The sequence below is a fragment of the Anser brachyrhynchus genome (genome assembly GCF_964034855.1).
Source record: "Anser brachyrhynchus genome assembly, chromosome: 1".
NCBI lineage: Eukaryota > Metazoa > Chordata > Aves > Anseriformes > Anatidae > Anser > Anser brachyrhynchus.
The window spans coordinates 88,397,055-88,421,341 of NC_137694.1; the positions used below are offsets into that span (position 1 = coordinate 88,397,055).

Sequence of the window (24,287 nt, forward strand, 5' to 3'; positions counted from 1 at the left end):
TTTCAAAATAACAAATGGAATAATTCTACAAAAAAAATCCTACTGAAGGTTAAATCGATGCTGAGCCTTTGGTGTCTTTTTTTTTTTTTTTGGAAATGAGGAGAAATTTCTTGTCAGAAAGAGTAGTCAGGCATTGGAAAGGGTTGCCCAGGGAGGTGGTGGACTTACCGTCCCTGTGGGTGTTTAACAAAAGGTTGGACCTGGCGCTTAGGGACATGGTTTAGTGACATTGGTGGTTGGGGATGGTTGGACCAGATAATCTTGGAGGTCTTTTCCAATCTTAAAGATTCTGTGTTGCTTCTCAGTGTGTCTATGTCTCTACTCACTGCGTTCTGGCAAATAAACTTTGAGTACTGTGTGCAGTTCTGGGCACCACAGTACAAAAAGGATGTGAAACTATTGGAGAGTGTCCAGAGAAGGACTATGAAGATGGTGAAGGGCCTAGAGGGGAAAATGTATGAGGAGTGGCTGAGGTCACTTGGCCTGCTGAGCCTGGAAAAGAGGAGGCTGAGGGAGGACCTCATCGCGGCCTGCAGCTTCTTCACAAGGGGGAGTGGAGGGGCAGGCGCCGATCTATTCTCTTTAGTGACCAGCGATAGGACTCCAGGAAATGGTGTCAAGCTGTGACAGGGGAGGTTCAGGCTGGATATCAGGTAGAGGTTCTTCACTGAGAGGGTGGTCGCGCACTGGAACAGGCTCCCCAGGGATGTAGTCACAGCACCAAGCCTGTCAGAGTTTAAGAAGTGTTTGAACTGTGCTTTTAGTCATATGGTCTGAATTTTTGGGTAGATCTGTGTGGTGCCAGGAGTTGGACTCGATGATCCTTGTGGGTCCCTTCCAACTCGGGACATTCTATGATTCTATAAACAGCTGAATCACCTTCTTGGTCTTCTATCAGCACCCATCAGGAATTTTAAGAGGACTTACACCATCAAAACTCAAACTCACACCATAGGCTGGAAGGCAAACCTCAGGTTTTGAACCAAGTGGTTGCTCTGATAAGCCTGAATGCGAGCTAACAGGTGAGCCTCTCAAAAAAAATAATAATAACAATCTAACACCTCCTTTCTGAATGCAGTAAGAAGGGTAAGAGTTGTAAAGACAGGCAGTTATCCTGATAACTGCAATAGTAAAACTGCACTCAGTTGTGAGAAACCCAGGTGAAGAAGGTTGTGGACAGATTGGGTGCACTCTCCACAGCAAAGAACGACCCTCTGAGAACAAGATGAAAAGGGCTTGTTCTGCTTCCCAAGGAAGAGCGGAAGTGGGACTGTAATCATGACCGTATCTTTGCTCTAAAGAGACACCACCAAATTATCTCTGTTTATTCTAGGGTTAGAATACAAAGTTGTAGATTCTGTCCACATACAGGGCATTAGGATGTACTTAGTCAGTCAGTCACGTTATATGAACAATCCCAGTTCATAGCAACACTCAGCAACAGCTCTTCAGTTATAAGAGAAAATACTTTTATTTGGCATTCTATAAGGAAAGATACTTCATGAAACCTACAAGCAGCACCTCATACCTGTAATACAAAAACCATCCACAAAAATTACTACACGCCATTTGAGATGCAATTTAATACAGGTATTGAAGAAAACACATCTAATTGCTGTTAATGAACAGCCTTGGTAATTACAGATATGGCTATACCCCTTTGCTAGCAATGTTCTGGTTTCTCTGCGTTCTTTCTTTCCTTCTAAAAAAAAAACAAACAGTTCCTTAATGTGCTGTCTAGCAAACGCTATAGTGAAATCATGTCCAAGTCTACTGAGTTACACTGCAGCTTTCGTATCATCATACACCAGATGAAGGCTTTGGCAAGCTGCCCATGTCCAACAAGCTGTTAGGGTGTTCATCCTCTTCCCTGTGCATTTACACAGGTGCATGGATCATACAACAAATGGGGACTGAGGTCTGGTGCCTGACTTGGACTCCGGACATCCCCAAGGTCCTGCTTTTCTTCGTTGGAGCCTTTTAGCAGAAGCAAAGAGGCAGAGGCTCAGCTCAACTCCTCTCACAGTTAGTTACCATGCCTCTTTTCCAAGGGGTTCCTAAGGGGTCCTCCTGGAACACCTTCAGAAACACAAAGGGTAGAGAAGGGCTTATCCCTGGAAAACAAGCTAATCCCCAGAGACACTTCTCTTCAGGCTTCTAGCCAATTCTTCTAAGCATGTGAAGTAGCAGATTCATCTGAGCAACAGCAGAACTGCAATGTTAGCTCAAAGCCAGCTGAGAGAGAAGGGAAGAATCCAAACTTCAGTCCAATACTGTCAACATGTTTCCTGGCAAGTCTGATAGTAAGAACTCCATTCCGAATCTCCAGACTTGTCCTCTGCGCACTCCGTTTTGATCAAAGCATACGTAGAGGGTTCGCCTCCTTCACTGCATTTCCAGGACACTTTGCACCTTGAAGATGCATGGTATGCATTGTCCATAACAACACCCTCTTTGTCATTCAAGTCCTCAAACCCTGGAGGAAGGAACTCCTCAAATTCTGCAGAAGCACTGTCAAACACCGGGGGAGCGGGATAATCAAAGTTTGACGGAATGCAGTCCTCAAATGCTGGATGGATGTTGTTCTCAACGTTGGGGACAACACACACTTCACTAACTGAAGCAGGAGGCTCTGCAGCTTTCCTGCCTTTCAGCTCTGGCAACTTGGGTTTTTCTTCAGCTGGAGGAAAAAGCCAGTTGAACAGAAATCTCCTCAATGCCAACGACTAGAAAAGACAGTGAAGACAACACAGGAAAGAGACAGGGCCACAAGTGGCAAAGGCTGGCACTGGTGGTAGAAGCAGTCAAAGAGTACGTGTGAACATGATCCCCTTAAACTAAAAGGCTGTCTTACTGATTTTCTTTACGTGATTTGTAACCAAGTGACCAGCTGCCAGCTGAGACACCATGACACCCCGAGCCAGAGCTCACAGTGCATGCTCCCTTGCAGCTTCACAGGGGCACCCACAAGCACAGACTGACCCCACCGCAGTGGACTCTGCTACCTGGACAGGTAAGGGCCTTGGGACACCACAGTCCTGTTGCCTTCCTGGGGTGCCTACTCTCCTCGCCCTGCAAACAAACCCTGGCTCAGTTTGTACCTCTGCTTTCTGATGGCACTGGCCCCAGCTCTGGACTTTCTTACACCCAGCGATGACACATGGAGACCCAGAACATCCCAGTCATGCCTGAGGCAGCAACATGCAAATGGATCTTTCCCTCCATACTGAGCTGGTGGGAGCAGGGCTGCTGGCCAACAGCAAATTGAAAGGATCGCTGCAGTTAAGACAGGAGAAAAACCTGCCCTACATGATCCGAACAAGCCCCTCTGCCCAGAAAGTGTCATGCCTATGTCACAAATGTGCCATGTCACAAATGGGCCATTTGTGCCCATGTCACAAATGTGCAGGGCGAGTGGAAGAACAGGCGAAAGCACCAGCAGTCCCCAGGCAGTGAGTAGCTACCAGGAACCACAAGCCTGCACAGCATTGAAGAGAACCCTGCTATGCTGGGGCAAGAAGGATCTGAGACTGCAGAAAGAACTCATTATCTAGATAGTCCCTTGTTATCTAGATAGTCTTAGTGCAGCACATGTGATTATCTTAGTATTAATGCCATCGGCAGCTCAAAGTGCTGTCTTTGGATCTTTCAAATTTCAGATGTTTCAATGTTAGAAAAAGTTCCCCTTGATTACAGTACTCCGCTTGCCTAAGACAATCATGCCTCACTAAACCAAACTCAGACAAGCCACATCACGCTCTTAGATCCCTGTCTGCGACCCATAGGAAGGCACATAATGAAACATACTCACCATTTTCAGACAAGTCATGTTGCTCAGGATAGTCTCCGTCATCTGTTAGTCTCAAGCTTGAATGCCGTAAGACTGGTACTCCTAACCAGGAGTTAAGCCAAGTCAAGTGAAAAGCAGATAAATATACTTAAGTGTTTGCAGGAAGCCGTCAAAGAATTCATACTCTGCATATTGCTCAATTCCCTATAGCTTATCACTTGCTAGAGATTAGAGGATAGGAGGAAATTCTTCACTCAAAGGGTGGTGAGGTGCTGGAACAGGTTGCCCAGAGATGTGTTCAAGACCAGGTTAGTTGAGGCCCTGAACAACCTGGTCTAGTGGGTGGTGTCCCTGCCCATGGCAGGGTGTTGGAACTGGATGATCCTTAAGGTCCCTTCCAACGCAAGCCATGTTATGATTCTGTGAAGTCCTCCCCCTCTGTTCAGCTTTTAAGCCTTTCAAGTAACTACCTACTCCTTCTTACCAGACAAGACAAACTACCTTATGTCTTCATTACCTATGTGCTGGACCAACTTTGAGTTTCAACTGCAAAGCACCACGGGGCAATAACAGCTTCTTGTCAGAAGACCACCCTTTTCCACCCTCTCCTACCATTAGGCATTGCAGCAGGGAAAGGAGATTCTCCATCCCATCTTGCCCACATTTGGGGGTGAGCTACTTGGAACTAAGAAACCAAAAGATCTTCAGGTAGAGGTAAAAACTCACACAGGCCTCAGAGCTAACGGGGCTCTGGAGCAGCAATCAGCTTCATCCATACTGTGCAACACTGCCAGGCACTTGGGAAGGTTGCCTTGGTTTCAGCCCCGGCTCACCAGCTCAGGAGGAAACACAGGTCCCTCCCCTTGCCTGCACTCACCAACTCTGTGCTCCTGGAAGTGACCAAACCCAGGGGAGTTCAGCAGGGCACAGGTCCCACAAGCAGAGATACGAGGCCCTATCCTACCAATGTCCCACCACAGGAGAAAAATAAATAAATAAAAACACAGCTCTCAGCAGACCACACACCACACAAACAGGAGAACGGCAGCTGCCGCAACCTCCTAAGGCCTTGCCACAAATCCACCCTGCAGGCACCGGACCAGCCTGGACACTCCCAGCACGCGACCTTGGCAAGGAGGGCTGAAAATCGTCCCATCAGTGTGGAAAGGCCTCGGGCAGTCAGTCTCTACAGCAGAGCCACGTGCTGTCACCAGCACTGACAGCAGCCTGCTCCTCTGGACCAAACTCATACCAAAAACCACAGTCAGATATCTCCTGAATACAGAGAACTGGATCTATGCATCAATTGCTATTTAAATAGGCTATTTAGGTGTTGAAGGAGATTTCTTACCTGTCCTGTGCCCAGGCTTCTGAAAATCCCATATCAGTGCAACCAAGAAAATAGTAACTACAACAGCTGCTGATATTATGAGAACATAGAGAGAAGGATTTCTTCCAAGCACCTCCTTTTGCTCTACAATGAAAATTTATTTGTCAAAACACTTACAGTACAGCAGGTTGAAGCTCCACCATTAGCTTTTGTGATATTAATCATTATTCTTATGTCCTGTAAGTAAAATATCAGAAAGCTGACTTCTAAAATTAGAGGTTGTCCTACTGATTTTCCTTAAGTGATCTGCAACCAAGCAGTCGCTTTTCACAAGGTGTCACCTCTAACCCAAGGCATTAGGAGAGACCTCAGCCAACCTGCCACCAGCTGCTCTTTGTCTCATGCCACCAACTGAGAAACTGATAAGGTGTAGTGGTAATAATAGCTAGTATGCTATTTTCACATGCTAGGCAATTTGCTGTCGCAACACACCTCGCTTAAACTTGTGAGTCTCCCTGTATCCCTCTGGTTCGGTTTCTCCATCACAAAAGCTGTGTAGTTTAGAACAAAACCATCATCATAAGCAGCATTGCATTGAGAGTTTCCTGCTTTCCCCACCACAGGAACCCTTGCGGATGTGCCGGTGAATCTGTTCTCAAGTTGGGGAACAGTCATAAACTCAAATTCACCAGAAAGCCCTTCTGATACATCTAAACCAGCAATCATTTAAAGATACAGCATTTACTGGCCCCCCAAAAGCCATTCTTCTATCACAGCTCATAGTATTTCCTACATACAGTGGAGTAACAAAGTAGAACTCAAATGACACCTTCTGCCACTCTGGGTGAAGTAGGCACTGGCAGAAGAACGCCCAGCTTTACCCAGCAAGGCTTACCCCAGGAAGTCTGTGCTTCATCTCTCTGCTAATTACATGACTGCTCGTCCATTTGGGGCCGTCTCCTACATAGTCCAGTAGATAATCCAGTACGCAATCTCTTACATAACCCAATACACAGACAGGTTTCTGTCTCTAGTCTGGACCCAAGAAAGCTTTTCATTTTTTAGCAATACTCACCAACATTCACATTAGTGATGCCTTCATACACAACTCTGCCATCTCTGTCTTTCACTTCTATAGAATACCTGCCACGGTCACTTGTCTCAATCCTGTCTAGTCTAAGGCTGTGACTAGACACAATCTCAGACCTGTTACCGTATTCTCCATGGTACCAAAACCAAGAACCATTTGTCCGAGCTACTTCCGTGTTTTCCTTTTTCCAGGCTATCTGGAAGAAGTGTTCCGGCATCATCTCTGTTAGATTCAGGAATATGGACCCGCCGATAAATTCTGTGATTTCTTGAAGTGTTTCCACTTCTGAGGGGAGAAAAACATCAGCTCATTACTACAGGATTTTATATGCCATACAGTGACCACAAGCAGGAATATTCCTCGCATTTCTTGTTAAGTGGAAGTGTGCTTTGCTATAATTGATGTATCAGCCCAAAATCAATACACATATATTTGTTTTGAGACTGCTCTGATAACTTAACTTGTAATCAGGTAGCTTCTCTTCCATTATACTAATGCTTCTTCCCCACCACCACCTCCTTCCCGACAAGGGAGAAAGACAGTAAATGAAGGATATTGCGAGTGCTGGAAAGAGCAAAGGGAACATGAGGAAGTACATATGGAATGAGAGCTAGAGCACGCCTCAACAAAGCCAGGCATGCTTGCCTTCAGGATTTGGTTTTACATCACACCCAAGAGCCAGGTCTCCTGCACTTCGGAGAAGGCTTGAAATGCAGTAGGACTTCCCAAAATTATCATCTGAAAAGCTGGTCTGAAAGTGACAAGAACCACCCTCGGGCACATGACTGTCCCAAGCACTCATTCCAGACATTAACCTGTGCCTATAGAGACCCTCTCCCCGCAGGCAAACTGTTCTGTGGCACAGGACTCACAAGCGGGGATAGCAGCCTGGCTTCTTGTTACAAGATGCAATTTGAGGTTGATACAAACATGAGGTAAACCACAGGAATGTGGACCCTGGTTGGACCCTCTCCCAATTCAATGTTTTATGGAGATTGCTTGCACTTCTCTTTTTCTTCATACTGGCAAGGAAACCATGAGCATATGCTGGCTCAGGGGGAAAGCAACTGGTCTTGGGCCACCATTTTGTTGAATTTCATGAAATAAGATACCTTTGGAAAACAGGCTCTGGAAAAGGAAACTTGCCAGAGTAGCGTACACCATCTACATGTTATTTTCAGAACTTGCCATAGAAATAAGTGCATCTCCTTTCTCTGATAGCCCCACCCAACCTACACATTTAGACTTGAACCCTACAACACAGCTACACTCAGAGGAGGGAAGGGAAGAAATGCGCAAACGTTTTTCCAGATATTTCATTTGTCTACAACATGCATCATTTGGGAAAAGACTCATCTAATCATTTTGTAACCCAAAGTGAGGCATGCAAACGCAGAAAGGACACCTGAAAATACATACATTTAACGCACGTGTATAGCATGCTCAGACTTACTCTTCAGTTCCAGGTGAAAAATCTGATGCAAATGCAAGCCATCCTGATCGTACACTTCTGCCACATACTCTCCCTGATCTCTCCATTCCGCGGGGCAAAGACTGAGGCTGCCATTGTGGAACACACGGGCCCTCTTGCAGTAGACCTCTGACGCGTTGACCGATTGCCTTCTGATCTGCGCCACTCGCTGTCTGTCTTTCTTCCAGATGGCATGGATGTACCCAGCTGACTGCAGGCAGGCCAGGTGAAAAGCAACACAGTCACCTACAATCCCTCTGATAAGGTATCCTGTTGAAACACGTGCATGTGAATATTTACTTCAGGAAGATACAGGATATCTTGTACTTTTGCTTTTTGAAACTTTTTACTACCTTGGAAGCATTTCCACACAGGCTTACAAGTAATCTACCAGGACCTAGCATGCCGACAGCTTACTTTTAAGAAAAGGCAGATAATGAATTAAGTCCCTGAACAGTTCCCTAAGAACCCTAAGAAAGTCCATTGCCTCGTCATGCTGAGGAAGCAGTTTACTTGGATTAGATTTAAGAAGGGAGAATCCTACGGGGAGGTCACAAGATATATCAAGAGCGTATTATGAATCGGCATCCATCATATATATTAATGCCTAGGGACACATCTAGAATATTGTCTTTGACACTGACCAAAACCCAGAGAGTAAGTTTTCACAGTTTCCCTACAAAATTGGATCCTGGCATTTACAACAGCTGCTGTGTCAGAAGTAAATGGAAACAATAAGCCTTATGTCTTTTGTCATAAGTGGAATTCAGCATGTCTAAGTTATAAAATTACTATAGTCTCTATGTCTGAATGAAAATAATTCCCATGCTAATGATAATTGCTTGTTTCCAAAAAGCTAATCACTTCTGGGCAAAGATTATTTTGCCCTGACAAGCAAGGATTTTGCTTATCTGTACTTAATTCTTTCATCCCCAAACTCTCAAATCAGTCAATATCGTACTAGAGCCAAAAGAAAAAAAAATCTTCAGAATGCAGCATCTAATTTATGCAACCCAAAGTAACAACTGCCGTGCAACAATAAGCAGAGGGTGGTGTTGACGACATGGAAAGCAGGAAAGCAGAACAGAGCAAAATCCTGACTAATCTTCAAGCAGTGGATAAGATGACAGCAAAATCAAGATCTGAAATAAAGTCATAGCTACATTTAAAAGTCTAACTGTAGCATCTTGCTTCTAGACCTGTGGCACAAGTGTAGATACTAATCGTGAGCACAACAAATGTTTAATCAAAATCATGGCATGCAAGTGTTCTCACGAGGTTAATACGTGAACTCAAGAACGAAAAGGCAGAAGATGCCAGTCAGGAACACACAACCTATACATCATAATGCAAACTAGCGTCTGATCCAGGCACCCCTACATAGTAAGGGAAGGTTAAAGTGATAACTTGCACCCACCATGTACATGTAACTGAAATGTTCTTTGGTGGAGGCAATGCTGAGAGCTGGCGCAGACCTTAGCCGTGTACTGTCCTGCATCCTCCTTTCCAACAACACGGAGCCCCAGTGTTCCATTATGAAAGACACGAATCCGCTGGCCGTACCCAGTGCTGCCATGTGTCCCCTGCTTTAAGAGCACGTCTCCCTTGTACCATCTGATCTGAGAACGATGCTCCAACTGGGCAAAGCCAGGGTCAAAAATAACATAGTCGCACGCATTTCCATTTATTGTTGTCACATCACCGTGAGCTGAAAATACAACACACAGAACGAGGTCATTGCAAACAATTTTCTTTCAGTGTAACCCTCAAATATTACCCTAATCCTGCAATTAACAAACCCAGCAGCACAAACCTCTTGGAACACATCCACACCAAAACACATTTTCAATCACAGTTCAGCGTAAAAGCACATAATGGCTACAGAATTAGGAATCAAATTAAAAAAAAAAAAATCTTACCTTCAAGAATAACAAGTGCACACAATGCAGCCTGGAAGGTGAAAATAGGTAACATTTTAGAAATGATCATTTCTTTGCTATTATGTATACATTTCTGCATGGGCTTGTTCACCAAAAAATCATTAAATCCTACTAGCTTAGGTCACTAATGAATGATGTGACTTGAAGTAGGCGAGGAGAAATGTTTAAAGGATGCTTTTATGCTAACCGCTTCCTTACTGAAAAAGTGCATGAAATTCTCAGACAAACAGAATAGCTATTTTAAAAAAACACACACTGTGGTTTCAGCCTCTGTGTCAGAGACGCATCAGCTATGAACCTGTGAGTAACCTTCCCTTTTTTCTTTCTTTTTTTTTTTTCATCATGCCACAATTGCTATCAGACTACTTTTCACAGCAAAGTCCATCGAAAATATGTTTTCCATTGCTACTGTGTGCAGAACCTTAGCGCAAATCATGACCTGGAGGTCAGCTGCGTTGCAGCTGGGACAGAGTTAATTTTCTTCCTAGTAGCTGGTATGGTGCTGTGTTTTGGATTTAGGATGAGAATGTTGATAACACAACGATGTTTTAGTTGTTACGGAGCAGTGCTTACAAAAGACCAAGAACATTTCTGCTCCTGGTGCTGCCCTGCCAGCGAGGAGGCTGGGGTTGCAGCAGGAGCTGGGAGGGGACACAGCCAGGACAGCTGGCCCGGGCTGCCCAAAGGGATGTCCCATGCCATACAGTGTTCTGCTCAACCCTAAAACCAGGGAGTTGTCTGCGGGTGCTGCTGCTGCTTGAGGACTGGCTGGGCATCAGTCATCTGGTGCTGAGCAATTACATTGTGCATTGCTTTATTCTGAGTAATCTTTTCTTCTTCTTTTTTTTTTTTTTCCCCCATGCCTTTTCTTTCCTTTTGAACTGTCTATCTCAATCCACAAGTTTTACTTTTTCCCCCCTCAATCCTCTCCCCCATCCCACTGGGTGGGAAGTGAGCAAGCAGCTCTGTGCTGCTTTGCTGCCAGTCAGGTTAAACCACAACAGGTGCATAGTTTTATAATCACAAGTGTAAGGATGTCTACAAAAAAACTGTATCACTTATCTGCAATACTGGAACTTCCCCCAAGGAAACAATTTATGTGAAAGAGTGTCACACTATACAGCAGCCCAAAATAGTGTCACACATCCCATTCAGCTTCCAGTTTTGCATGAATGTGCACATGACACTAATAAAGCGAGCCATGGGAGACGATGCAAAGTGCTTCTTGATAGGCCAAAGGAACTTCTGCAAGTCTCCAGAGAGGCCTGTGGTGCCAACACATCTGTCAGCTGGGTAGTCAGCTCAGCAAGTGAATTTATTTCTGGAGTGCACACCATCTGATTTCTCATTCTCAAGCCATAAATTAGGGTGAATTTGCCTTTGCATTGCATGCACACCACCACGACTGCAATTTGTGCACTAAATTATTGATTGAACTTATCTTTGCTGTCTCCTGGTTGCCCCAGAAATGACTGTTTCCACTTGAACAAGAAAGAAGCAAAACTGCACATAGGGCAGAGCTGCATTGGAGGCCCAAGATGAACAACAAAATGGACAGGATTTCTGGGGAGGAAAGCACGTTGTCTCTCTTTCTGCTTGTGAAGCGATGCCTCATATCCAAGTAGAGCAAGTACAGGGCCATAGAAAGGCATGCATCTGAGAGCCGGAAGATGAAACGAATGTCAGCTGACTAGCACTGACAATCCAAAATAACAGCTTATGTGGTTCACACTCATATAGAAAACAAGAGATGTCCAAAGCATGCGTCCTAAAGACCACAGCCCAACTGAAAATGTACGCCGCCATACAGGTAATCAACAAGTCAACCACTTCTGCTACGTAAACTTGATCAGAGAGTCTCCATAACCTTCACTGCTACCTTCTTCACTGCATGTGTGTTTAACCATGAAATACGGCTTTGCGGATCATTTCACTGCCTTGTTTCAGCAAACGCAAACACTGTGGAAACTACGGCACTCTGAAGACTTAAGAAGCGGTGATTGCACATTCAGAAGAAAAGGAGAACTGCAAACTAGTTTCTTTCAACACAAAAGCATTCAAACAAATATTAAGAAACGAGCACAAAAAGCCATCAAATACAAGTCTAAACAGTCCCATCTCAACTCGGAGTTATGAATGAGCAGGGTGATTTAATGAAGCCAGAGAGGTAGCCATAGGTCTGTCAGTGCCATCTGAAGCCATCATTCAGCTTCAAAAGCCCTCTGAAGGAGAGCAGCTGCAACAACAATTAGCATCTTTCACCATAACAAAGATGACCAACATGCTGCTTCAGACGTGCCCTCCCATTATCAGTCTTGGCATGGTAGTCTATGCCTGGACCAGCTAAACAAGCTCCACAAACGGTGCAGGCCCAAAAGGCATCCATCCAACCTACTGTTTATTTGCTGGTGATGGCACAGGCACTCTTCCTTCCTGCGCGTCTAAACCTGTGATATTCCTGGTTAGATAGAAGGAGGGGATCACTTTTACCAGGTGGTCAGTAATTCATTGAGTCTTTACACAGCCAAAAATGGCAGCAAGACTTACTAAACAGCGGCAGTCAGCTTTTTAGATGTAGTTTCATGCCAGGCTCACAGTGGAAAGATGTTGACTTGCACCTTTAGTCACACTGGTCTTGTTAACTTCAGTGTGCCCTTCGCAATTCTCATGCTATATGAAGAGTTATGTGCATGCATGTGTGTATGTGCATGTGTCCATGTGCAGCTATACTTGAGTTTTTTTGTTTTAAGCTTTGCCTTGCTTGTTCAGCCCTCAGGCAGTCATCATAAATAGAAAAGGCTAACAGAAACCAGCTGAGTGGCTCCAGCCCACCTCTGACAGGCTTGCATACAGAGCCTTCCCTGGGTACTGGCCTCCAGCATTCTCATAATCACCTCAAATGCTAAAAAAGTCTCCTTCGTTAACCACTTCTTCTCAGCGCCCACCCACAGACCACTGAAGCCCAAACAATTTGCATACCATTACCTTCAGGCAGATAAGGCATGTGTGTGCAATTTTGGGTACACAGTTTCACTTGTAACTTGTAAAGCAATCAATTCCAGTTGAAATTATGCTGCCACGGGACCTGAGGCTGCTATCTTTTACTTTGCATAACACAATTACCCTGATGAGGGCTACAAAATACATATTTAAACAAATAACCAAGTTAATATAGTTCAATTCGTGTATCAGCGTTCACCTAAAATTAAATAATTCAACACCATGCTGCCTGAGGGAAGAAACAGGGTAAGACTGCCCCCTCCTGTACACAAATATGTAATTCTCTGGATAGTTGAAAGCAAAAATCTTGCTTTCTTAGTATACCTTGGAATATTGATCTAATTGGAAATATATATATATATAAAGCATACTTAAAGCTGTACAAAGAAGTTTCTGTCACTGTTTCTAACAAACAAAAAATAATGAGAGTACTGACTCACTGGTCAAATACGTACAATTCCAAAATAGGCCTGGCTATTAAAAACACATGAACAAAAGCCAAGCTTCAGTAATACAAGGCTCAAAACACTATGTAGTGCACAACCTATTTTTTTTTTCCTTGAGTGTATTTCCTCCACATCACTTAATCAAGCCTTTTTTCTTCCCCCAGACTGAAGTGTCACTGGAGACTGCATTATACTTCTTGCAGTCTGAAACACCTCAACAACACGAAGAACAGCAGCTGGCATTTTAGGGGCAATTCCCCTTGTAGGCATCCCCTGGGATCACCTTCTCACCTTAATTAAAACAGTAGCACTGTTTACAGACCCAGAATACCCAGAGAGTAAGGCATTTACTGAAACAACACGCTGACACCTGCGAAGAAGGGAGGACAGAAAAACATGTTTAACCATAATGCAAGCTCTACCTGAAGCAGCCACCCCTGGCCTAAGCCCCCTCAGGGTTTAGGCCAGACCTCAGGGTTTAGACCCAAACGCTAAGGGCTGCGGTTAGCTGTGGGGAAATATGTATTTTTAGTCTTCTCGTTGGTGAGAAATGTTCTTTCACCTGGCTGACAAGTGGTTTATAACAGTTCCTTGGAAATTGATGGGTTTTCCTAGATATTTGAGGGCAGATATCCCTAATCTTTCATTTACAGACACATTAAGGGAAGGCTGAACAAAAGAGGGGAGGACTTGGGGCAGACATGAAATGGACTAAAGTGATCAAATGAATCCTTGGAGAGCACTGTACTACCACAGAGAAGCATCACCTGCCACCAGCGCAGGAAAGGGAGCCTTCCTTTCCTCTGGAACAGGGAAATGGGATGCACAGGGAAGTAAGATAATTTAGACTGTTTAATGAGCAAACTACATAAATTGGGTGTCTTCTAACATGCCATTCAGAACCTGTAGAAAGACTCCTCCATGTAGTTTCTTTGGCCCTACTTGGTTTCGTAAGAGCATTGCCAAACCAATAAATCTAGGTAATGGGCAATGAAGTAATCAGCAACTGAGATAAAGCAATTCCTTTAGCACACAAGTTTTATTGGGTACACAAGTTTTATTGGGTAAATACCTGACTGCATAAAGCATAACCTCCGTTAACAAGCTTTCACCAGTCCATTGGCCATCTGTCTCAGTAGTCCTGGGAGTTTGAGGATTTTCTCCAATGAATTCATGCAGAGATTTACATAGTTGTGTTTGCTTTTTCTTTGCTCTAGTCCTCTTGTATATTTTTTCCATTTACTTGACGCTCAGAATGCCTCTGCTTATACAGTGGTTGATTTTCTTCCCTCAGATATTACCTTCCTTTCTACATTTGTTTTTGATTGGTTGGTTGTTTTTGGTTTAGTTTGTTTGTTTGTTTGTTTGTTTTGTTGTTTGTTTTTTTTCCCCCTTATCTCTTTCTGTTTTACTTAAGGATTCTTAAAATTATTACACAATGACAGCTGCTCTCTGTTTGGATGAGGTAGAAGCCAGTCACAGGTTGCTTACGCTAACCATCATTCATGGCTACAGATTGCTGGTCTACAAGAGTGTACCTGGGCAAACCCCCAATCACTACTTTGCTTTACAGGGTGTTTAAACACCAAGTCTCCTCAGCTATAGGTCACTTGCTGAATTATGCAGCGCATCTCATATGTAATTGGCCAAACACATTCAAGTTAATGATTTCTTCAAAAAGGAAGTGTTATCTATTGCAAATAAAGTAAGACCTTAAAAATAACAGATGTATGGACATGAACTTTTTTTTTTTAATTCCTATTTGGAAAATCTGTAAATTATTCAGCAATTTAGGCACAATTGAATCAAACCTAGCAAGAATTTTGTTACAACAATGGGTTGCTGCTATTCCTGGGCAGCCCTGACCTGATATGTATTATCAGCATGTCTGATATATAATAGCTTTGATGGTCATTTTAGCCCCAGTCGTTCAAAGGTGTCCTTGAAGCTTCTAGCAGAAAGTTTTCTGCATTCATTTTCAAGACTGCTAGCAGATTTGATTCAATGCAAGATGCTCAAAGCAGCAGTTACTAACAAATACAATATGAATACCTCAACCTGGAATCCTTCCAGAGAACTGGAACATATTGTAGTCTAAAGAATGTATGTCTTTGAAACACAATTAAGCTGTTCTGAAATACTAAAAAATGGAACACGATACAGTGATGCTGCTACGGTTTAGAAGTTGGCTTGCTTGTTTATTTGTGAGCACATGCCTAGATTCAGGTAGTTGCATTTTTGCACTAATAAAGCAATTGCTTGCTTTCCAATTTTTTAATCAATCTGGTAGTAATTTGATTCCTGTCTTTTTCTTTTTTTTCTCCTGTGAAATGTAACACAGATGTAATGGAGACGTACTGATATTCAGAACCTGATTGGATGTGATCCTGGGCAGCCTTCCTTAGGTGACTCTGCTTGAGGAAGAGGTTGCACTAGATGATCTCCAGGGGTGCCTTCCAACTTCAGCCATTCGGAGATTCTGTAATTCCCATGTCAGAAACATCTGGGGGGGAAAAAATGCTTCTGTACTTCAAATCCAAACCTGAGGATATCATTATCCTCTTGGAAGGCACTACACTTAACTTTTTGCAGCGTAAACAAGCAATCTTACCTAGGCTGTGGAAAATTGCATGTGTCACTGGTTTAAAGCTAAAATACTTACAGGAGTGTTTTCTGTCAAATGAAGAAGAAGACAGCAAACTGCTCTCATTGTTTATTTCTCTTTTAGCAGCTATGCAGAATGTCAGTGCTCTACATATGAGTGATTAATGTATCACTCTGCACAGAAAGCTCTTTCAGTGCAGGTGAAAATGGTTGATCAATAGGTAAGTTTAAGAATCAATCTTCAGTGGGCAGCCACAATCTTTCAAATGTCTTTAAAACTTTCCTCCATTCTATTCAGATAGCAGTTTAGCTGATTGTAAAATAATTATTATAAAGACTGTTGGGTAGATACAGCATTCTTCAATATCCAGAGAACGGTAATGCTGAAGGTTAGCTAGAGCTAACAGCAAAGTGGAAAAATGGTTATTCCCCTGTGTAGTGCTTCTCCTTTTCTACTGTAATTCTCATTGGGATTTTTTCATTGCTTTGCTCCAACAAAATCTTCATTAGACATGGGGTTTTGGTCATTTCAGCTGTTGAAGCGTTGTTGCTTTTTTTAACAACAAAAAAGTACTTTTAACACTAAATGCATAGAACCTTTTAAAGCTGATACATCAGCTTTGTCAGAACAGAAAGAGGTACTTCCAAATCATTAGCCAACTGAAGCTCAAACTCACCAAACACTGAAGTTGCTCTGAAGCAGTAAAAAATGGAGCCAAGGCTTGACACAGTGGTGTTTTTGAACTAATACAGCCATTTTGAAATGCAAGAAATTTTTGAGAGCATATGTCAGGTTTCAGGCAGTTACATTTAATAGTGACCTAGTAAATGCCAGTTTACCATTTTTATCAACCTGGAGACACTTAGTTTCTTTTTCTCTTCCTTGAAATATGATTGCATTACCCATTTTGAGCACTTTATTGCTTTATGCATTTTTAAGACAGCTAAACTTTCCTGGGAGGATTTCTCCCAAATTACCAACTTGTAATTAATGAATGGTCTGCAGGATGATACATGTATTTTGTCATGTAATTGCTGACATCTTGCTCATGGAATCACAGAAACGTTGATTGGAAGGGTCCTCCAGAGTCCAACCTCCTGCTCAAAGCAGAGCTGTCACCAGCACCAGATCCGGTCAGCCACGGCTTTGTCTAGCCAAGTTTGAAAAACCTCCAAGAATGAGATCCAGCAACCTCTTTAAGGTAGCCTGTTCCTCTCACACACTACCCTCATAATGAAGATTTTCTCAATATCCAGCCTAAATTTTCCAAACCACATTTGCCATTGTTTTATCATCTCCCACTAAGCAGAACAATTTGATCCATCACCTTTGTACATCCTTTCAAGTAGTTGTTCGAGCATCCTCTTTGCAAGAACAAACAGCCCCAACTCCCTCAGTTTCTGCTCACTGGTTGTGTGCCCTAGGCTCCTAACCACCTCAGGAGCCCTCTCCAGTTTTTCCACATCCTTTTTGAACTGAAGGGCCCAAAACTGGGCACAGTATTACAGGTGTGGCCTCAGCAGCTCTGAACAAAGAGGGATGATAACCTCTCTTGATCTGCCAGACGTGCTTTTCTGGATGTAGCCCATTAAGCAGGTTGCCTGAATTGAGCCTACTGGGCCGTTTTCTGCTTGGCCTAGGACCTTGGTGCAGATCCTCTTCAGCACAGCTCTTGCTCAAGCAGCCACTCCCAGCCTGTGCTAATGCACATACTCTGACATGCGTGAGGAACTTTGCCCTTCTCCTTGTTAAGCTATGTCAGGTTTGTTGGCCCAATTCATGAGTTTCTCAGGTTTCCTTGGAACCGAATCTTTGCTGTATGAGTATCTCAGCTCCCATTCCACTTCAGTATCACCTGCTAACTGGCCACGGATGCGTTCTTTCTCATCACCCAAGTTGCTCGTAAAAAAAAGTCATTACTAACCACTGGCTGTTACGGGTCATGAACTAGACATCAAAATGTTGGCTGAGCCTGGAGGACCAGTAAGTTTTCAGCCTCTCAGCTTCCAAAGCAGATGCAGTAACCCATCAGGAGCCTTTTTAGAAACAAGGTATATTACATCCCCTGTTCTCTTTTCATCCCTATCACCAGTCATGTCTTGATAGAAGGGAATCAGGGTGGTCAGTTGGGGTTTGTCCATGGTAGACCCATTCTGAGGTTTTCCAATCACCTCTTTTTCAATACGTATTTGGAAATGAATTTAGCAGTTTTCTTCACCAATCCTGGACAGCAGGCTGATGCCTGAGCCTGCAGTGTCCCCTTGTATCAGTGTCAAAGCCATGGGCATTACTTTAGTTTCATGTGCAGGACTACTTTCCTCTTTCATTTGTCTCTATACATTTGTACTTTGTCTGTGAACATATTGGTCCTCAACCCTCCATATTTCTAAGCAGATGTGCTATGCTGCAAACATGACTGCGATGCAGCAATGCGCCTGACAGTCGTACAGTTTTACAAATTGATGGGGCTATGTTTTCCCTTTCATTCTATTTCGGTATTCCCAGCTTATTTTGTTGATGGCCATTTCTCCATCTGTCCAGACCCAGTGAAATTACAGACTGCAAGCTTAACAAGCCCATATCAGACAGACTTCTCCAACAGAAAGTCTTTAATGCAAATTGATGCTTAAACCTAACAAACAAAGCCTCAGCATGACAAAACAACCTTGCTCATTTCGCTCTTAATTGCAATTCCCGTATTGTTTAGGGCACACAGTCACTAAGGTTTCTGACTAATTCAAATCGCTTTTGTGTCTTGCTAACAATAGCTTTAAGTGAAAAGGAAATTTGAGTGGCTTTGGGGGTGGTTTTTATGCTTTGTTTCTAGGAAAGAATTTGAGATTCCTTGAAAACCGCTCGCTCCTGTGCTGAGCCAGTCAGTCTTTGTGTACCACCACTAAGCACACGCTGTGTGTTTGGGCGTTTCAGCTCCTAAAAAAACCGTGTGGTTTTCTATACTATGACACTGGAGCGGTGTAGCAGCGGTCCAGGCCCACGGTAAGGCGGCCGGGAAACCCAAATGTCACCACGGCGAGAAAACAACCGCTCCCAGGCCACCACGCCAAGAAAGAGGGCGTCCCTGACACACACGAAGGAAGAACTCGTTCACGAGGGAAGACCCGGCCACCTCCTCCCACAGCCGCCCCCCTCGGCCTGAGCTGCTGCCTGGCTTAGGGGGGGCACGGCTGGGAGCCGCCCCCCGCCCCCCTACCGTGCCGGCCCCAGAACTGCCCGGCCCGGCCCGGCCCGGCCCGGCCGCTCCGCCCAGGAAGCAGCGCCCTTTGCCCGCGGAGCAGGAAGCGGCTGCCGCCCGCAGCGGGGCCGGCGCCGGGCGCCCTGCAGGTAGGCGCGGCACGGCTCGGCTGCGGGGAGGGGGGCTCCCGTCGCACCCAGCACTAAACCAGCGTGTGCTGGGTAAAAATTGTACAGCTGCACCATTAATTGCCTTTTTTTTTTTGTGATGAAAACGTCCTCACTTTGATTTCAGCAGTGTGTATCCCCGATACTAGTTAGGGAGGGGAAGCCTTGAACGCCTTCTTCTGAATGGCAGGTCCGCGCCCTTGTGCCTGGGGTGACCATGCGGAGAACGCAGCGGCAGCGCTTCGGGAGCCGGCGGCAGGAGCCCGAGGAGCCCGAGGAGCCGGAGGTGTGGAGCTCCGCGCTGCGATGGTTCCCGGAGGCGGTACGGCCTGCCACGGCTGCAGGAGGGCTGCGGGGCTGAGTGGCCAGAGGAAAAGGTGAATAGATGCCTGCAAGGAGCCGAGGTAAAGAAAATAAGTCGTTGGACCCAGCCACAAAATCTGCTGTTGTGATATATGCCGTTACTATGCTGAAGTCAAGGACCCCAGAGTGGCGCGGTGTGTTTGCTGGAGGTCCAGATCAGACACTCTTCCCACCTCATTTTAGTAAAGCTATGAATGTTGCATACGGTAACCTCCCAAACCTACATAGACAGATGTTCTTACTGTCTTGGCTTTCACGTTCAAAGAATAACACCCCAGGATGTGCTTCTGCAGGGTCAGGAGGGAACTAACTCTTCCTTCTACCTTGTCCGCTTGCTTAGAGGCTTACCCAAGTGGTTGTGGTTGGACATTTATCACGATGATAGTCCCTCTGAAATGTGGAGGGATCTGCTTCTCTGAAGCTCCTGCTTGTTGACAGCCTTCACAGAGAAACCCTGCTGTTTGTGGTTAGCTGCCTCGAGGGAGGTCTGCGTGGACGAGGTTTTGTCTCCTCCTGCTTTAGAGTGAGGGCAAGCCATCTGGTACACACTGCAGCATGTAAATAGCTCGGTTGGCTTGTACCATCAACCCGTTGCAGCAGAGATTCTTGGTAGTGGCAAAGTCCTGAGAGCTGTAAGGCTGCAGATAGCAACCTACTTTGGAACAGCTTGAAATGATGCATCTGCAGGGGTGGTCCCCTTCAGCATTCAGGGAATATTTAAAGTAGGCACTCAGATTATTCTAACTTGTAAGGTTTCTTTTTTTTCATGTCTGTTTTTTGTTGTTTTCTTTCTTCAAGGTTCTGTAGTTCAAGAAGTCTCTCTTTTGTTTTCTCCCTTTCTTTCTGTCCAAATGTGTCACCTGGGATCAAAGACTTCAAGACTGGTGTTTTTGTAATCACTGGTATCTGAGGTCCAAAACCATTCCCATCACCTGAGCTGTCTCCTTGATTCTGGCATTATCTAATCCCTTATTAACAATTACCTTTCGGTAAATAACTGCTGGTGATGAAGTGGACCACAACCTGGCGCCCATCACTCTATGGTGTTTGCACCAGAGCCCATCTGTCCAGTTAGTCAATTGCATTTGGAGCTTGAACAGTTGTCCAGAGGTGTATTTTTACTTTGGCTCAGCCATAAATAAACAAGAAGGATTGGTAGCTTGAAGCACAGTTCAGGGAATATGTTTCTGAAGTGATGCCTGTTCCCATATTCAGCAGGGGCAGTAGATTTTAAGGTATATTGTGTGATGCACTCTTGTTGAATATTCAATTAAGCTTAATTTTGCTTGCTTTTGTAAGGATTCCTGATTGCTGAACCTGACGTAAATGCCCAGATGGACCAAGGAGAGGAACAAGATCATGAGGTGCTGGAAGAGATGCATATGGGTGAGAAATAAATCAGATAAGTTTACAAACAGAGCAAGCAAATTGTTCTTTGAGCTTCCTCAAAGTTATTTAAGCTGCTTCATTTCATCCAGCTCATATTGAGATCTGCTCTTTCCTCCCCAGGGCAGGCAGACCACCTGCTCTTGTCAGTGTGCTGTTAAAAGATGTATGGGAAGATGTAGTATTAAGACAAAATATGAAGGTTTCCTGGGGGCAAGGAAAGACCCATCCCTGGAGGTGTTCAAAGTCAAACAGGATGGGGCCTCGGCCAACGTGATCTAGTGGGTGGCATCCCTGCCTATAGCAGGGGGGTTGGAGTTAGATGATTTTTAAGGCCCCTTCCAACCCGAGCTATTCCATGATTCTATCAAAGATCTATAGCATCCTGCTGTTTGTGGCACACATGCTCCGGGTCGCATGGTGAGGCTACGCTCCTATGGATAGTTTTCCCTTTGCTCCCAGTCCTTCCCTTTACTGCTTCTCCTACACAGTGCAGGCCAGGCTCCCTGGGAGAAGAGCTTGCCCATTCTCTGCCACACCATCTCCAAGCAATAATCACAATTATTTGTGCATTTTTTCCAGGTGGCGAGGTAGGTCGCCTTCGGGACCGCTTTGCAAGCGCAGATCAGCAGGACATGTTGGCAGTGGTGGCGAGAGGAGGAGAGCAACAGTTGGGTGATGGCCACGGAAGTCAGCACGTCTCCTCAGAGGCACAGCGAGGTGACTATAGGGCGGCAGAGGAGGCTAAGCTGCCTTGCTCTGCCATCAGCCTGGGGAAAAGACAGGAGGGAGGGGTGGCAGCAGCCTCACGGCGGGCCCATCGCGCAGAGCGGCCCACCATCTGCTCAGAGTGTGGCAAGGGCTTCAGCCGGAGCATCCACCTCATCCAGCACCAGCGAATGCACACCGGGGAGCGCCCGTTCCTGTGTGGGGAGTGCGGCAAGGGCTTCAGCCAGAGCTCCCATCTCATCCAGCACCGGCGGGTCCACACGGGCCAGAAGCCTTACACCTGCACGGAGTGTGGAAAGAGCTTCAGCCAGAGCTCCAACCTCCTGAAGCACCAGCGCATCCACACCGGGCTCAAACCCTACGTGTGCAGCGAGTGCGGGAAGATCTTCAGCGACAGCTCCACCTGCATCAAGCACCAGCGCATGCACACAGGCGAGCGGCCCTACAAGTGCCCAGCCTGCGGGAAATGCTTCAGCCAACACTCCCACCTCCTCCAGCACCAGCGAGCCCACGACGGCATCCGGCCTTACTCCTGCGGGCAGTGTGGCAAACGTTTTGGGCAGAGCTCTGACCTCATTAATCACGCTCGGACCCACACGGGTGAGAAGCCTTACAAATGCAGCCAGTGTGGCCGGGGCTTCAGCGGCAACTCCAACCTCATCAAGCATACCCGCATCCACACGGGCGAGCAGCCGTACCGCTGCACCCAGTGCGGGGAATGCTTTCGTTTCCAGCCCCAGCTGGTGCGCCACCAGAAACACCACACGGAGTAGTTGGCCCTGGGGACCACGGGCAGCAGCTACCTGGTGCTGCAAAGACACCTGGACACCTCATGTGGGGCATGAATTTGGGGGGAGGGAGCCCTCAGAGTCTGTCCCCTTTTCTTCTGGGTAGGCCTGTTTGCGAGCACTGCCCAGGTGCACAAGAAAAGAGGGAAGCCACTGCCAAATGAACTAGTGCACGTTCACTGCAGTGAGGTGGCTGTGCCCAGCCCCTCTTTCAGGGACGAGGAAAAAAAAAATGGTGCTTACGGTATGGTACGTTCAAGGCCAAGAGGGGAGAACATAGAACCGTTCCAAGGATCAGTGCCTTCTGCTTTTTTTTCTATGGGGTGTGATTTTTGCCCAGGTAAAAACCAGCTGAAATCTGTTTTCTCTACAAGCTGCCTGGATTTTGCCCTAGGGGTAAGGCCACAGCCTTACACGATCTCTCCCCTTAGAATCCACATCTCCCACTTGGCAGTTTTCATGGTTTTAGGTGGTGTTAGCAGCTATTTATTTTAAACCCCCACAATATGTTGTAGGCCCAGCCGATACTCTGTGGAGGCCCTGCCTATGGGATTGTGTTTTTGCTGGGTTGTATGGTTGTTAAATTGACAGTCCCACAAATCGTGCTGCTGTTTGACAGCTTAATCCTCAGCAGCAATTAAGTAAATTAACATCCTAATAGGTATTTCTCCCAGGTTCTTGTTTAGGCGCTTTTGTGGGTGGCACTTTATGAATGTTTTTATAAGGCTTTTAAAAGTATTTAGGATGACTTTTTAAATTGTGATCTTCTAATTGTCAGTTGATGAAAAGGAAGAGACTGATGTTAATGATGTTTGAAAAATAAGCTATGTCAAACTTTGACTTTATATTAAATGTTAAACATTTTTTCTTGCATAAAACTTTTTAACTCAAACACTGGTTTTGAGTTGTTAATGATTACAAGGAGGTGATTATGACAATGATTTCTAGAATTTCTGTGCATTTCTGCAAGCGGTTTTGATGTCGTCTTTAGTATTGACTTTCTAAGGAATATAGGGGAGGCAGAATTCTGAGAAAGCAGAATGAGCTGACCTCTGAAGAGACGATCTTCACTTTGAGGAGGAAAATACTACTACTGGGAATCTGTCCTTAAAAGGAATTCTAGCTCAGACGACCACTTGGTACGGGGGAGGAGAGAACTGGCAGTAATAACAAAGATGTTAATATCTCTAGCACGGAAGAACTCCTTGTAATGAACGTGGCAGTGTATACTGAAATGCCTGTTCCACCCACGGAGCCAAACAGGGGAAGAAATCACCGTGTGCTTCAGGCAAGAAAATGAAGTGATTGAATCTGTTGTGCTATAGAATTTTTATTTTCAGCATTGCTTATGGGCCTAATGCTAACAGTGAGCTTTCAGGTGGAGATGAGCTCCCAAATAGCAGTTATCACTAAGGGCCAGGAGAAGGCCCATCTCAAAGAGCGCAGGATCCTGGGGAAAACAACAAGCTGTGAGCAAAAGCAATGTGACTAGAATTACTGGCTGAGTACTGCGGGCACATCTACACCTCCCTTAACCTCCAGCTGGTGTCGTGGAGGGCTCAGCTTCATGCTCCGCTGGCAGTAGAGATGGTTTAAGTCATTTGGTTTCATTCTACTCCCACCTTCTCCCCCAGAGCCTGAATTAATGTAACTGTGCGGACTAACTGTTCACATGGCAGTGCCCTAAATCAAATCCATGAAGTGATCCACATTTTTAAAATGAAAGACTTCAGAGAGTTCATTTTAAACTGCACGAGTTCAGCCTAGACCACAGCCTCACGAGCAGTAGGGTGCATACCACTGAGAGGCTTGGTGACAGAGAAAAATGGATGAGCCAACAAGCAAATAAATAACATAGCCAGTACTGTTGTTAGTTCCCAAACAAGACATCATATAAGATGTTTCCTTGTTACAGGTTTGGGTTTGTCTGTTTTTTTCATCAATGTTTCTAGGGAAGATTAGACCTCAGACCTGGAAAGGCCTGACACA

The 24,287-nt window shown here is 45.2% G+C and overlaps 2 protein-coding genes across 5 annotated transcripts; one reads left to right on the top strand and one right to left on the bottom strand.

Annotated features, from left to right (window-relative positions):
* Positions 1-1,264: 1,264 nt before the first annotated feature.
* Positions 1,265-18,982, bottom strand: LOC308188168 (uncharacterized protein). 4 transcript variants are annotated; one of them, XM_080576927.1, is made up of 9 exons: positions 18,884-18,982; positions 15,439-15,570; positions 9,601-11,277; positions 9,099-9,389; positions 7,664-7,951; positions 6,196-6,495; positions 5,142-5,264; positions 3,812-3,892; positions 1,265-2,680 (listed from the first exon to the last, which is right to left on the bottom strand). In XM_080576927.1, exons 3-9 carry the CDS (start codon positions 9,698-9,700, stop codon positions 2,277-2,279), a joined length of 1,587 nt encoding a protein of 528 aa, XP_080433053.1. In that variant the 5' UTR covers positions 9,701-11,277; positions 15,439-15,570; positions 18,884-18,982; the 3' UTR covers positions 1,265-2,276. The 4 variants fall into 4 exon arrangements, with proteins under 4 accessions (XP_080433053.1, XP_080433052.1, XP_080433054.1 ...); XM_080576926.1 differs by lacking the exon at positions 18,884-18,982 and adding an exon at positions 15,730-17,931; XM_080576929.1 differs by lacking the exon at positions 18,884-18,982 and having other exon boundaries at positions 2,538-2,726; positions 15,439-17,931.
* LOC308189063 (uncharacterized protein) lies at positions 18,888-23,190 on the top strand. The gene is made up of 4 exons (XM_080578720.1): positions 18,888-19,014; positions 19,223-19,436; positions 20,695-20,781; positions 21,364-23,190. Exons 2-4 carry the CDS (start codon positions 19,418-19,420, stop codon positions 22,281-22,283), a joined length of 1,026 nt encoding a protein of 341 aa, XP_080434846.1. The 5' UTR covers positions 18,888-19,014; positions 19,223-19,417; the 3' UTR covers positions 22,284-23,190.
* The last annotated feature ends 1,097 nt before the right edge of the window (positions 23,191-24,287 follow it).

Excerpts from the sequence above, each read along its gene's own strand:
- LOC308188168 (XM_080576927.1), bottom strand. The coding sequence starts at position 9,700 with ATGCAGAAATGTATACATAATAGCAAAGAAATGATCATTTCTAAAATG. Across the intron at positions 6,496-7,663 it reads TTTTCACCTGGAACTGAAGA|AAGTGGAAACACTTCAAGAA; the intron begins GTAAGTCTGAGC and ends TTCTCCCCTCAG. Across the intron at positions 5,265-6,195 it reads CATCACTAATGTGAATGTTG|AGCAAAAGGAGGTGCTTGGA; the intron begins GTGAGTATTGCT and ends TTTTCATTGTAG.
- LOC308189063 (XM_080578720.1), top strand. Across the intron at positions 20,782-21,363 it reads GCTGGAAGAGATGCATATGG|GTGGCGAGGTAGGTCGCCTT; the intron begins GTGAGAAATAAA and ends CATTTTTTCCAG.